This window comes from Ascidiella aspersa, chromosome 9 (assembly GCF_963924565.1).
Source record: "Ascidiella aspersa chromosome 9, kaAscAspe10.2, whole genome shotgun sequence".
Classification (NCBI taxonomy): domain Eukaryota; kingdom Metazoa; phylum Chordata; class Ascidiacea; order Phlebobranchia; family Ascidiidae; genus Ascidiella; species Ascidiella aspersa.
In genome coordinates this window covers 15,741,921-15,756,906 of record NC_139455.1, presented here as the reverse complement: position 1 = coordinate 15,756,906, position 14,986 = coordinate 15,741,921, and the positions used below count along the sequence as shown (strand labels likewise).

Below are 14,986 nucleotides of genomic sequence, written 5' to 3'. Positions count from 1 at the left end.
GTTATTTTCAATTTTAGTTAGGGTTACTAATTGTATGTATGCATATGAAAATTTGAAGCAAGTTATGAGCAGAGGCTGGTATAAAATCTAAGCAGTAGGCCTACTGTGGTGTACATTTCCTTATTATTAAGTCACAATGTGCCACGTGTACTGTGTTATTTACTGTCACCTGCTTGCTTTGTTTTCTGCCAAATATCATTCAGCTAAGTTTATTAGTTAATTACTAATAATTTTATACTTATATAGCAAATCAAAAATTTTCAACTTTAAAGAGGTTTTACTCTGTTTTGTGCTGAAATAACTAAAGGATTATTTGCAGGTGCGAATTTTATTAAGGGGAATTGAGTTTTTTTTGGAGGTTAACGGGGTCCACGGGATGAAAAATGTTGAGAATCACTGCAAATGTTGAGAATCACTCTATTTTTTGCATTCTAGTTAATGAAGATGACAAAACATAATATTCTATAATGATTGTATGGCCAACGCCAGCAAACTACAAAATAGCTCGCAAACCAATTTCACTAAAATGTCGGCATTTCTTCGAAACACAAAAAAGAAACAACTAATTTGGGTTCATAGAAGTAGATCATTTCACCCCTAAATGTTTTCTAAATTAAATGCTATTATAAATTTATACATGTTTTGTGCAAATCTTGTACGCAATCCCAATGTAACAAAATCTTTGTAAGCTTCTAACATTGAGTTTAGCCTAATAATTTAGCAATTTATTGCTTAATAACACTAGAATTATCGGTGCGGTCATTTCGACCGTTTTTACGTTTTCAATCGTTTATATCTCCGCTTAGGTCTGTTAGAAATATGAAACTACATGAATTTACTACTTCTAGGTCACTTTTAGCATGCAAATCTTTACTTCATTAGAATAACCACAATATGAAGCGATTTACCTTAAATTTCCACCAACGGGCATTTCGACCAACAAGCAAATTCTAATTCCTCCACGAAAAAATCGCCTTAAACGATAGGCTTTAGTTGTGCTGTGATTTAAAACAACTATGGAACAGTGGCTGCAGCACTATTCCAGTTCTTAATTTTAAACGAACAGTTCTTACCCGAATTCGATGGTTGACGGAAATACAAAGCGGAAGCGAATTCGACACGAATGTGAACCATCAACAAACCAAACTGCAAAAATGTGATGTGGATGCTATATTAGGTTGCAGAAAGCGTACAAGTTGCGTGAAAGTTTAAAAAATATTGCAAAACATTTGATTTGGTCGGTAAGTTTTTTTTAATTTTGGGATTAAATTATTCTTAAACGAAACTTGGGAGACTGCATTACACTTTTTCGTTTTACCCATGTATGCTTCATGGTATTGCAATGCAATTGTGGTAGAATCTTTCATTAACGAAAAGTTTTTGAGGGTCCATCTTAATTCGCATTTTTAGCCCTTTTACTAAAGAATCATTATTTTTCAAATATGAATATGTGTCGTGCTTGTAATCTTACAGACCACTTATTACACATAACTCGAGCATTTGCAGAAAGAAAGGAACACATAATAATGGCAAAAGTTCTTACATTCGCATTTATTGCTACGTGAGACGTCTGGCCAGAAATCTCGACAATCATGCTGAAGTTCTTCAACACAACTCGCATATTATTAATTATTTTGTGATATCAAAGTTTGTCTCTCGGCATCAGAAGACTTTCTTCGTCTTCTCCGAGCTTCGGCTACAGCATATCCAACCGCAACCAGCGCGAGGTTGCCGATCATTAGGAAGATCTGTATCCGAACGCAGATCCTGCCGCTGAGGAAAAACCCGAAGAAAAGGCCAAGCACAATAAAGAGGCTGAGCGAAGCAAAGGCAGTCTCAGCACGGTCGGCGTAAAAGAGTGCCGTAATTGCTGCGTTGGAAAGTTAGGGCATGTAAAAACGGTAACGGGTAAAAGTTGATCTGTAAAGGGGACTTGATAGTTTAAACATGTTAACGCGTATTTCTAGCACAGGTTGATAGCGTGTTTACGCACTATTACATGGACCAAAAATATGTTTAAGCTAGGTGTAATTCATTTTAAGTTACGTATGGTTAAGTTTACTCACCGGACGCTGTTGTTTGCCAAATGCCGTCTGATGCTCCTAGCATACTTGCGATGACGTAAGTCCAGTAGTACCGGGATGCCTTCGTGGGCATCCAAAACAGTTGAGTCAGCCAATCCGACAAGTCAAGGGCAAATCCGATTGTCACAACTGGCACAAGCCCGAAGCGATGAGCCAACCGACCAACAGCGAAAGCTGTCAGGACGTTCAAAATCCCGTAGAAGCACATCACAAGTCCAATCTATGACGTTGAAACGAAGTATGCAGTTGTGCATTTGGTTTACAATATAGTATAACCATGTGCATATACCTAAACACAGTTTCTTGGGAATCGAGTCTAACTTGGGTTGAACTTATCTTTGTTTAAATCCGTGGTTCTTAAGCTAGGCGGACCTTTATTGGCGCCCTAAGCGGTCACGGACCCACTAAAAATTTTTTTTTTTAATTTTGAGTTTACCATTTCTTCAAGCATAACTATGAATGTTTTATATACAGCAGTATAGGATAGGGTAAATAACTATAAAAGTAACATTGTTTCCACCGTTTTTTAAACCATAAACTTACAAAACACTTAAAAACCGTTGCTTGAAATAGTTTATCACGTCCTTACAATTTTATAAAAACAAAGAAGTTTTTTTGCTGATTTCGTGAAAAACATCCAAGTTACATGATCGAAATATGTCATCTAACAACCATTGCTAATAAATAGTATTTTCACGAATTAACACATATTTTTTTACGTGATCAATAGTTGCCAATTTTTTTATTGTCGCGGGACAGCCGCTATGCTTTGGCCATTGATGAGCAAAAAAATAAATGAACGTCATCAGCAAAACTATAGTTCAGTAAAACAAATGTCAAACATGCCATTGTTAGACTGGCGGTTGTTCTTATTTCCTTTTACTAATATTGCTATTTTTCTTCAATTTTTGTTTGACAGTAAGTACGGCGACACCCCAAACAACCTCATCCAACCCCCCTTGGGTAAAGGGTGTCGCAGTAAACAACAGGAGTGAAAGTTAGCCGAAACGGCGTTCCGGTTAAAATAATTACTGCCGGAACGGCCTTCCGAACAAAGGGCTTTGGCCGGTATGCCTTACTGGTAAACATGTTCAGTTTTTACCGGGACGACAACGTACATCACCTAGAATTAATTTCAGTTGTATATTTGTGTACTAGATCGATAACCTTACGTTTCGTAAGGTTACTTGTTCAAAACGTCCTGAAATTACGTAACTGTGTACAAATTGTATTATTGTTCCGAAAAAAAAAATGTTCTTCTTTGATCCCTGGACGAAAGTAATGTTTTTCTAGCTAGCACCTCAAAAAGACACGGATGATAATTCTTTTTTTAATTTTATTGCAAGAATAATGTACAAAAGGAACTGCGGAGGAACATCCCTATAAATACATTAATAAACGAGTTGCGGTTGTACCCCATAAGACATTATTATGGGTTAATTAACGAGTTCTTGTTGTGTAAAGCTCCATGAAATATTGGAAGATGTTTATAGACAGGATGTGCTACCTTATTATCGTGTATGATAATGTATTACAACAAATTGGTGATAGTCCATCAACAGCACGTTAGGGTCCAAGCGGAAATACCCAATTAACCTTTCAGTAACATAACAAGAAAGTTTCCATGCATTTGCTATAAGATACGATCAGAGTAAAATAATAATACAGCATCATTATGGTTACTTTTAAATGAAAGCCCTTATTTTAAAAGCCGGTACGAGTTGGAAAATGTGGGGGTGCCTTTCAAGCGTAATTCATTCTGCAAAATTTAATATCTTATTGTGTGCCATGTTGCACACTGTATCCTCGTTTAAACCAAAATTTAAACATACCTGCTGCACTCCAGTCGTACAAGAAACAAACGCCCTTGTAAAATTTGAGGCTGCGTACGACACAGTTCCACCATAGTAGAGACCCACTGGCATTAATAGAAGGTTATCGAGAGAAAAAATATGGCGAAAAGTCGTCTTGATAGATGATGCCAGAAGATATAGCACGCGGCTTTCTGCAAACAAATCCGTATATATATATAAACATAACTGTTAAAAGAGGTCACTGAATAAACATACATTGCTTTCGGTAGTCAGGTAATATATAACGCATGACTGTGTTATATATTTATTAAACTATTTATGGCAGTTTAGAATAACGTTTTGAAGCCTTTTTACGCTTGCTAAACGGACACGAAAAAGTCAAACAAGATTTGCGAGAAGCGCGACACATTTTGTCATCTACGTCTACATAGATAACTTTGAGCCGTGTGGACTCAGTTACACGAATGCGAAATCGAACAAACGCAATTATTGCGCGCTTACATGATTGCACACCAGTTATTTGGTTAATTTTTTTTTAACTCGAACATTGGCCAAACGTAATAACGCAACTTGTGACGTCATATCTGATTTTTTGTTTAGACCCAAAAGTACTTGTTCTTGACCTGTACGACAGACGCGAACTAAGCTCAGTTTGTTAAAAGACATAAGCACCTTGGTTTTCGTCGTTGGTGACAATTTTTTTAAGCGCAAATGAGTGAATGGCGATACTGGCGACTTGCATGAGAGCGTAGACGCCGACCAGCAGTAGAATCGACCAGCGACTTTGCGGCACGTATTTGTTTTTAGCGCCTGTTTGATGAAAATCCTGTCAGACACAAGCAAACGTTTTCCTATGTTTCTCCTCAAAAGGTAACGTTTATACTGCATGCTACATTTGTAGAATAGAAGAAGAGATTAACCCAATATATTTTTAGCCCCTGTTTTTTTAACTCCTATTCGAACTCTATTAATCTTACGCTGGTTTCCTATGCCCAATTGCCCACTTACATAACAGTAGCGGCTGCCGCACATTGAAATGTTGCTGTAAAGGTCTGTGGTTGCTTTTGTTGTGTTGACATTCAGGTGCCGGCCGCCGTACAACACAGCATACGATAGAATGTTGCCGATAATCTGGACAATAAACCACAAAATAAATGGTTATCAAACTATATTACCTATCCTATAGCCTTATCGGTAGGCTACCACTAAATTATCGAACTTTATCGGTACCTTTAAAAAATAATGTTTCAGCTAGTAACCACAGTTTTGTCTTATAATGATGATTCGTTCGACGTGAATTATTGTGTTTTGCCAAATATATGGGCCCAATTAGTACATGTATTCCACTATACATGGCCTACCAGACTGGCTTTCAGCATGGCGTAAAAGTGTCCGAACCATTTATTCCTCAGGTGATCGATGCTTTGCGAGGTTTGGTCGTCTTTATCTCTTTTTTCCCAAGTTTCTTTTACTAAGTGTGTGACAATAAGGGGAGCAGAAGACCACACGAACGCCTCGCCCAGAGAGCCAATCACTGCGCCTGGTATCATACTGTAATAACCTGTAAAAAATGTTGTTTTCTGTGGCAAATATAAAATATTGGCAGTGGCAGAAAGAACTGACATAATGCAATGTAATGAGTCAAGCGCGCATTTTGGCGCGTTGTCAACTTACTTAAAGAGAAATTTCCAAGAGTATAGAAAAGGTACCCAATTTCTCCTGTTACAAGGCACCACTTTGGTCCAACCCTTAACAACATAACTGGAGTAGCAGTCAACAAGAGAAATATTGCACACAAGAACAAAATACTGGCACATGTTGTTCCAATATTTCCCATAATGTTGACGCTGCTTTGCAAGGATAGAATTCCTAAACAATATTGCACTTTTAACAACCATTATTATATAAAGTTATGCCGATTGCTTCATGACATAATTACAAGTTGACCAATAATAATAGTTGTTTTAAACAATGCCCTACTCCTTTTAAGTGGTATTGATTTTGTAGTGAGTGTGCTTTTATTTTAGGGTACCACGAAAACTTTTAGGGATTACGCCACAAAGTTGCGCCATACCGTGATGTCATAAAACAATTATTGTTAAAGACACCTGTTGTTCTCCAGTGAACTTTGGTGGCTATAATCAGTCCTAATCGCGCGCATCTCGAAATACTGCGTTTATTTGGTTGAAATTGGAAAAAAAATAACACATAAAAAGAGATTTTCATATTGCTCCCAAATAACAGCATTTGTAGTCTCATTTAAAACAATTGTACATAATAGAGTTATTAAGTCAAAACGGCGCCACATACCATATTGTGCATAGCGCCCTTTGGTTGAATAGACTTTATTTTTTGTTTATAGGCCTACATATTAAAGTTTGTCAAAAAATATAGCCTCGGCCAAAGGGGCATAGTTTACTTTATAAAGTGACCCTATAAAGTACTTTGCCATATGATTGCTAATATTGGTATTTTTTTGTTCAATTTTGTTTTTAATGAGTACTTTGCCATAAGCACACCAGCTTCCTATCAGCTATTCTAAACCATCTTTTAATGAGCTAATCCAAAATAAAAAAAGTTGTCTATACATTGTATCGTATCTTGTTTGGTATTACTTACCTATGTACACCGAACTACTTAGCAGAAGGGCAACAGTTAAAATGTAATATTGCGCCACAACGGAGGCACAACACCCGGGCATGATATATCTCGTATGTCGATTTTTTGGCACGCTTAAACTGCAATTCCAGTCCTACCGGTATATTATTGTTTTTAAAACAGCAATTCCCTAAAGTTTTTAAAACAGCAATACCTGTTAAAAATGTCCTAAAATTATTGACAAAAAAGTTTGTGTTGGTTAAATGTATGCATATTGTCAGGGCCAGATTAAGGCTCGACTGATGAGGGTGCAGTCCCAGCCTCACCAAAAAAATATAGGCCCTATGTGATCATTGCAAAATAAGAGTAATGCTTAAGATATCATAGACCACTAGTGCGAGATTATTTTTTTGTGTAAAAGTTTTTATTCCATCATGTCGATTTTTAAACCATTAGTGATTGGATTATATACAGTTTTTTTGTCGTTAGAACATGTTTGTCACTTAGAGCAGTGGAGACAATGCTCAAACACACTACAAAGAACAACTTGAATTGCGTTTACAGGCAGACATACACCGGCCCGGTTATTATCACACCAAAACACGATTTGTTTCGAAAGTGTTATAACTTATAGGTAACAACGAGGCTATCCACCTAAAAATGTTAAAATATTTTTTGCTAACTACAAATGCCTAAACTTTCGTGTTTAGCGCGAACTGACTTCAGTTGCATAATTGCGCACCCCATTTCGTCAACGCACACTTTTTAATATTACCTGAATACTGACTATATACTTTCTTATAATAGCTTACTTGGCTAGCATTATCTCAGCCGTAGGATTTAAGTCTAATCACCACACAACGTATGACGAATTGCAACTCAACAAGAACGCTTCCGGTAATGTCGTGAGACCAAATTCAAAGCAATGTGCATTCACAAACTATGCGATTTTGCGCCTGGTTGTTGACATTCATAATAATTTATTTCTATCTGTGCGTCATTTTTATAGTGTTCTGAGTCAATCTGCCGCTCAAAAATATGTTTTGCGCGGAAAATGTAAATCTTTATCGGCAATGCGAGTAAACTTTATAAAAATTGATTGTCATAAGATAGCCTATATGCAGAGTTACCAGACCACGCTTATTTCTAAGAGTTATGCTTATTTTTGACTGCAGTGTCTTAGAAAATACTAATGTGTTTATTGCAAAGAAACGTGATTATCTTTGAGTTGTGTGCTTAGTTTGTCTTATTCTAGAATTTATTAAACCTCAATATACTGTTGTGCTTATTTTTGGTTTTTAGAAGATGGTAACCCTGCCTATATGACTTTAAAATTTAATAGAAGGGCTTAATGCTCCGCAATACAAATCCGGGAATATTGTTGCAGAAAACGCAATACATTTTTTTAAGATCAGAAACTTAGGTCAGGGAATAGTTATCTAAGGAAGCCTTTTTGCATGGTCAAACATGTAGCTTATACGCGCATTAGCAAAAAGATGTACTGGACAAACATAATATTAAAACAAAAATTATATTTATCTGTGGGAATTGACGTAACTTTTATTATAGAGGATGTCCTAAGACAGGGGTTTTCAACCTTTTTTTGCTCATGGCCCACTAAATTAGTAAAAAAATGGCGGTGGCCCATTTAACGTTTAATGAAAAAACATAAAGTTTCAACAACACAATAAATTAATAAAGCTTGTACATTATTTCAAATGCGTTACGTCGCCCCATACTTAATGGCGTGGATTGGGACCGCCAAGGCGAGTAGTTCAATAAATAAAGCGGTCCAGTCAATATCATGAGCAGCCAATATAAAAACAAGTAGTTTATAATAAAATGCGCCAAAGGCGCAGGAAGTTTTACGCATTACATTCCTTTATCTTTTAATTTTGCGGTTTTACAGACTTTCTGAAAATTTCAGAAACCAGTTAGAGTCCTAAAAATTGTACTTCCTTGCAACAGCTAACGGAAAACAGAGGGCTTTTGATAGCATTTGGAAAATGAAACCAGACATTGGTGCTTTATATTTTGCAACTTGAGATATTTTTCGAAACAACTCCCAAGACTAATTATAAAATGCCAATAATATTTTTACAATGATATTTTTTGGGTTTCGAGCGCATGTTCATAAATTTATACCTGAAATATTGCATAAGGTCAAAATACTTACAATACGACTGATTGAAAAGTACCCTGAAACACAAGTAGGCCTAACGCAACTACGGGAACGTCGCGGCACACCGGTTGCGCAGCACTATAAACGTAACAAAGAATAATACGAAAGCAAGGTGTTTGCCATTGTAAAAAGAAATGATGTTACAAATATAACATTAGGTCGAGGTTTTTGTTATTTATCTGTCGGACTCTTATGTGTTCATAATGACACGCTTTTTGACATCACTGTACGCAAAGCTCTGTGGCCCACAGAAAACAGCGTCATGACCCACTATAGGGCCATGGCCCATAGGTTGAAAACCTCTGTCCAAAGGGCACCTTTAGCCCAAGGTTTTATCAAAACTATCTGAAACATGACAACCGTGGGACCGTGGTATTCCTATCTTTTTATCATTTAGTGCAGTGGTTTTCAAACTTTTTTGAGTGCGACCCAAATCTGAGCTTTATGAGCAACTCACGACCCAAGCCTCAAACATCAAAAAATTTACTTTTTCTGATATGAATGAAACAAAAAAAAGACACAGACAACTAGATGTAGTACACAGTTCTATGAAACAATGATTGATTACAAACACATGATTGATTTATTTGTGTGATTGGTGAAACTGAATTTTTTTCTTTATAATATCAGGGTGGCTTGTTTGGTAACTGAAAGCTTACACCAGTCTTAGCAGCTACTGCAGTTGGCTATGGCTATACCAGGGTGTCCAACATGAGGCACGCGTGCCAAATGTGGCACACGACCTAACAAAAAATGGCACGAAAGCCCCCAAAAATTACAGCCAATTGTCAAAAAAGCCAAATTTGTTATACAGCCAATTGTCATTGTTTATTCGCAATACAAAACAATCCCAGCAATTACGACAACAAACAATTACTTCTGATATTTTAACATAATACTGTTTTTATTTTTTGTATAAAAGCGCTTTTAATATTACAAAAAAAATAGTAGGCCTACTAGACTTTGGCACGGAAAGAAATTGTAAGATAAAAATTGGCACGTCGGCATGTTTGTGTGTTGGACACCCCTGGGCTATACTGTAGCTGGCTACCATCTAAACGTTTATAAAACCACTTATGATGCAATAATCCAGGTTACAGATTTGAAGCAACATGAAAAGCTTATTTATGCAATAATTCAGTTATAATTGAATTGAAAATATTTGAAAAATAAAACAAAAAAAGTTCGTTTGCGCAGGATTGAATCACCATGCATAGAGCGACCCATTTTTTTACCCTGCACGACCCATACTTTGAGAACCACTGATTTAGTGTCACTTAATAAAAAGAGACTACCAGTCAATAAAACAGGTACCTTGACAGTTATAACAATTCGGTAGAGAACTCTGGACCTCTTGAATAGTAATAAATACGCTGTTTTACCTTTGTTTTATTCATTATGTGCTACAATAAAACAGAGGGTGTCACGTTTACAACCATACACAAGACTAATAAAACGTTAAAACAAAGTGATTGCGACATTTTGGGCACAAAGAGTGTAAAGCGTATTAACAATTTTATTTCATGACCATAATGCCAACGGACAGCTTTTGATAATACCTACTTGTATATTTGTGTTTTAAAATCTTTAGCACCACGCGCTGATAAACAGTTTTCACCACATGGCAAGTGCCCTGAAGTATCCTAAACATAATTTTGAAGCAATGGCAACTAAGTCACAACCTTAATGTATGATAGGCAGCGACAGCGTGGTACAACCAAATAACAATTGTTAACACCGATGCAGTTACAGATGTGCACGACAATACCAAGGTTAAAAATGGCCAAATAGTATGAAAAGAAAAGTGTACGACTTAATGCCTTTGCACAAAGCGGAAGCGAATTCGACACGAATGTGAACCATCAACAAACCAAACTGCAAAAATGTGATGTGGATGCTATGTATTAGGTTGCAGAAAGCGTACAAGTTGCGTGAAAGTTTAAAAAATATTGCAAAACATTTGATTTGGTCGGTAAGTTTTTTTAATTTTGGGATTAAATTATTCTTAAACGAAACTTGGGAGACTGCATTACACTTTTTCGTTTTACCCATGTATGCTTCATGGTATTGCAATGCAATTGTGGCAGAATCTTTCATTAACGAAAAGTTTTTGAGGGTCCATCTTAATTCGCATTTTTAGCCCTTTTACTAAAGAATCATTATTTTTCAAATATGAATATGTGTCGTGCTTGTAATCTTACAGACCACTTATTACACATAACTCGAGCATTTGCAGAAAGAAAGGAACACATAATAATGGCAAAAGTTCTTACATTCGCATTTATTGCTACGTGAGACGTCTGGCCAGAAATTTCGACAATCATGCTGAAGTTCTTAAACACAACTCGCATATTATTATTTATTTTGTGATATCGAAGTTTGTTTCTCGGCATCAGAAGACTTTCTTCTCCTTCTGCGAGCTTCGGCTACAGCATATCCAACCGCAACCAGCGCGAGGTTGCCGATCATTAGGAAGATCTGCATCCGAACGCAGATCCTGCCGCTGAGGAAAAACCCGAAGAAAAGGCCGAGAACAATAAACAGGCTGAGCGAAGCAAAGGCAGTCTCAGCACGGTCGACGTAAAAGAGTGCCGTAATTGCTGCGTTGGAAAGTTAGGGCATGTAAAAACGGTAACGGGTAAAAGTTGATCAGTAAAGGGGACTTGATAGTTTAAACGTGTTAACGCGTATTTCTAGCACAGGTTGATAGCGTGTTTACGCACTATTACATGGGCCAAAAATATGTTTAAGCTAGGTGTAATTCATTTTAAGTTACGTATGGTTAAGTTTACTCACCGGACGCTGTTGTTTGCCAAATGCCGTCTGATGCTCCTAGCATACTTGCGATGACGTAAGTCCAGTAGTACCGGGATGCCTTCGTGGGCATCCAAAACAGTTGAGTCAGCCAATCCGACAAGTCAAGGGCAAATCCGATTGTCACAACTGGCACAAGCCCGAAGCGATGAGCCAACCGACCAACAGCGAAAGCTGTCAGGACGTTCAAAATCCCGTAGAAGCACATCACAAGTCCAATCTATGACGTTGAAACGAAGTATGCAGTTGTGCATTTGGTTTACAATATAGTATAACCATGTGCATATACCTAAACACAGTTTCTTGGGAATCGAGTCTAACTTGGGTTGAACTTATCTTTGTTTAAATCCGTGGTTCTTAAGCTAGGCGGACCTTTATTGGCGCCCTAAGCGGTCACGGACCCACTAAAAATTTTTTTTTTTAATTTTGAGTTTACCATTTCTTCAAGCATAACTATGAATGTTTTATATACAGCAGTATAGGATAGGGTAAATAACTATAAAAGTAACATTGTTTCCACCGTTTTTTAAACCATAAACTTACAAAACACTTAAAAACCGTTGCTTGAAATAGTTTATCACGTCCTTACAATTTTATAAAAACAAAGAAGTTTTTTTGCTGATTTCGTGAAAAACATCCAAGTTACATGATCGAAATATGTCATCTAACAACCATTGCTAATAAATAGTATTTTCACGAATTAACACATATTTTTTTACGTGATCAATAGTTGCCAATTTTTTTATTGTCGCGGGACAGCCGCTATGCTTTGGCCATTGATGAGCAAAAAAATAAATGAACGTCATCAGCAAAACTATAGTTCAGTAAAACAAATGTCAAACATGCCATTGTTAGACTGGCGGTTGTTCTTATTTCCTTTTACTAATATTGCTATTTTTCTTCAATTTTTGTTTGACAGTAAGTACGGCGACACCCCAAACAACCTCATCCAACCCCCCTTGGGTAAAGGGTGTCGCAGTAAACAACAGGAGTGAAAGTTAGCCGAAACGGCGTTCCGGTTAAAATAATTACTGCCGGAACGGCCTTCCGAACAAAGGGCTTTGGCCGGTATGCCTTACTGGTAAACATGTTCAGTTTTTCCTGGGACGACAACGTACATCACCTAGAATTAATTTCAGTTGTATATTTGTGTACTAGATCGATAACCTTACGTTTCGTAAGGTTACTTGTTCAAAACGTCCTGAAATTACGTAACTGTGTACAAATTGTATTATTGTTCCGAAAAAAAAAATGTTCTTCTTTGATCCCTGGACGAAAGTAATGTTTTTCTAGCTAGCACCTCAAAAAGACACGGATGATAATTCTTTTTTTAATTTTATTGCAAGAATAATGTACAAAAGGAACTGCGGAGGAACATCCCTATAAATACATTAATAAACGAGTTGCGGTTGTACCCCATAAGACATTATTATGGGTTAATTAACGAGTTCTTGTTGTGTAAAGCTCCATGAAATATTGAAAGATGTTTATAGACAGGATGTGCTACCTTATTATCGTGTATGATAATGTATTACAACAAATTGGTGATAGTCCATCAACAGCACGTTAGGTTCCAAGCGGAAATACCCAATTAACCTTTCAGTAACATAACAAGAAAGTCTCCATGCATTTGCTATAAGATACGATCAGAGTAAAATAATAATACAGCATCATTATGGTTACTTTTAAATGAAAGCCCTTATTTTAAAAGCCGGTACGAGTTGGAAAATGTGGGGGTGCCTTTCAAGCGTAATTCATTCTGCAAAATTTAATATCTTATTGTGTGCCATGTTGCACACTGTATCCTCGTTTAAACCAAAATTTAAACATACCTGCTACACTCCAGTCGTACAAGAAACAAACGCCCTTGTAAAATTTGAGGCTGCGTACGACACAGTTCCACCATAGTAGAGACCCACTGGCATTAATAGAAGGTTATCGAGAGAAAAAATATGGCGAAAAGTCGTCTTGATAGATGATGCCAGAAGATATAGCACGCGGCTTTCTGCAAACAAATCCGTATATATATATAAACATAACTGTTAAAAGAGGTCACTGAATAAACATACATTGCTTTCGGTAGTCAGGTAATATATAACGCATGACTGTGTTATATATTTATTAACCTATTTATGGCAGTTTAGAATAACGTTTTGAAGCCTTTTTACGCTTAAACGGACACGAAAAAGTCAAACAAGATTTGCGAGAAGCGCGACACATTTTGTCATCTACGTCTACATAGATAACTTTGAGCCGTGTGGACTCAGTTACACGAATGCGAAATCGAACAAACGCAATTATTGCGCGCTTACATGATTGCACACCAGTTATTTGGTTAATTTTTTTTTAACTCGAACATTGGCCAAACGTAATAACGCAACTTGTGACGTCATATCTGATTTTTTGTTTAGACCCAAAAGTACTTGTTCTTGACCTGTACGACAGACGCGAACTAAGCTCAGTTTGTTAAAAGACATAAGCACCTTGGTTTTCGTCGTTGGTGACAATTTTTTTAAGCGCAAATGAGTGAATGGCGATACTGGCGACTTGCATGAGAGCGTAGACGCCGACCAGCAGTAGAATCGACCAGCGACTTTGCGGCACGAATTTGTTTTTAGCGCCTGTTTGATGAAAATCCTGTCAGACACAAGCAAACGTTTTCCTATGTTTCTCCTCAAAAGGTAACGTTTATACTGCATGCTACATTTGTAGAATAGAAGAAGAGATTAACCCAATATATTTTTAGCCCCTGTTTTTTTAACTCCTATTCGAACTCTATTAATCTTACGCTGGTTTCCTATGCCCAATTGCCCACTTACATAACAGTAGCGGCTGCCGCACATTGAAATGTTGCTGTAAAGGTCTGTGGTTGCTTTTGTTGTGTTGACATTCAGGTGCCGGCCGCCGTACAACACAGCATACGATAGAATGTTGCCGATAATCTGGACAATAAACCACAAAATAAATGGTTATCAAACTATATTACCTATCCTATAGCCTTATCGGTAGGCTACCACTAAATTATCGAACTTTATCGGTACCTTTAAAAAATAATGTTTCAGCTAGTAACCACAGTTTTGTCTTATAATGATGATTCGTTCGACGTGAATTATTGTGTTTTGCCAAATATATGGGCCCAATTAGTACATGTATTCCACTATACATGGCCTACCAGACTGGCTTTCAGCATGGCGTAAAAGTGTCCGAACCATTTATTCCTCAGGTGATCGATGCTTTGCGAGGTTTGGTCGTCTTTATCTCTTTTTTCCCAAGTTTCTTTTACTAAGTGTGTGACAATAAGGGGAGCAGAAGACCACACGAACGCCTCGCCCAGAGAGCCAATCACTGCGCCTGGTATCATACTGTAATAACCTGTAAAAAATGTTGTTTTCTGTGGCAAATATAAAATATTGGCAGTGGCAGAAAGAACTGACATAATGCAATGTAATGAGTCAAGCGCGCATTTTGGCGCGTTGTCAACTTACTTAAAGAGA

General features: G+C 37.1%; 2 protein-coding genes across 2 annotated transcripts; both read right to left on the bottom strand.

Moving 5' to 3' along the window:
* Positions 1-1,625: 1,625 nt before the first annotated feature.
* Positions 1,626-5,448, bottom strand: LOC146133223 (UNC93-like protein). Its single transcript, XM_083397685.1, has 6 exons — positions 5,260-5,448; positions 4,907-5,029; positions 4,571-4,724; positions 3,917-4,002; positions 2,067-2,304; positions 1,626-1,870 (listed from the first exon to the last, which is right to left on the bottom strand). The coding sequence occupies exons 1-6, from the start codon at positions 5,446-5,448 to the stop codon at positions 1,626-1,628; spliced, it is 1,035 nt and encodes a 344-aa protein (XP_083253811.1).
* A 5,585-nt stretch (positions 5,449-11,033) lies between these two features.
* On the bottom strand, positions 11,034-14,853 carry LOC146133222 (protein unc-93 homolog A-like). Its single transcript, XM_083397684.1, has 5 exons — positions 14,665-14,853; positions 14,312-14,434; positions 13,976-14,129; positions 11,475-11,666; positions 11,034-11,278 (listed from the first exon to the last, which is right to left on the bottom strand). Exons 1-5 carry the CDS (start codon positions 14,851-14,853, stop codon positions 11,034-11,036), a joined length of 903 nt encoding a protein of 300 aa, XP_083253810.1.
* Positions 14,854-14,986: the final 133 nt, after the last annotated feature.

Excerpts from the sequence above, each read along its gene's own strand:
- LOC146133222 (XM_083397684.1), bottom strand. The coding sequence starts at position 14,853 with ATGATACCAGGCGCAGTGATTGGCTCTCTGGGCGAGGCGTTCGTGTGG. Across the intron at positions 14,435-14,664 it reads CCATGCTGAAAGCCAGTCTG|ATTATCGGCAACATTCTATC; the intron begins GTAGGCCATGTA and ends TTTATTGTCCAG. Across the intron at positions 14,130-14,311 it reads GCGGCAGCCGCTACTGTTAT|GATTTTCATCAAACAGGCGC; the intron begins GTAAGTGGGCAA and ends TGTGTCTGACAG.
- LOC146133223 (XM_083397685.1), bottom strand. The coding sequence starts at position 5,448 with ATGATACCAGGCGCAGTGATTGGCTCTCTGGGCGAGGCGTTCGTGTGG. Across the intron at positions 5,030-5,259 it reads CCATGCTGAAAGCCAGTCTG|ATTATCGGCAACATTCTATC; the intron begins GTAGGCCATGTA and ends TTTATTGTCCAG. Across the intron at positions 4,003-4,570 it reads CACCAACGACGAAAACCAAG|TGGGTCTCTACTATGGTGGA; the intron begins GTGCTTATGTCT and ends TATTAATGCCAG.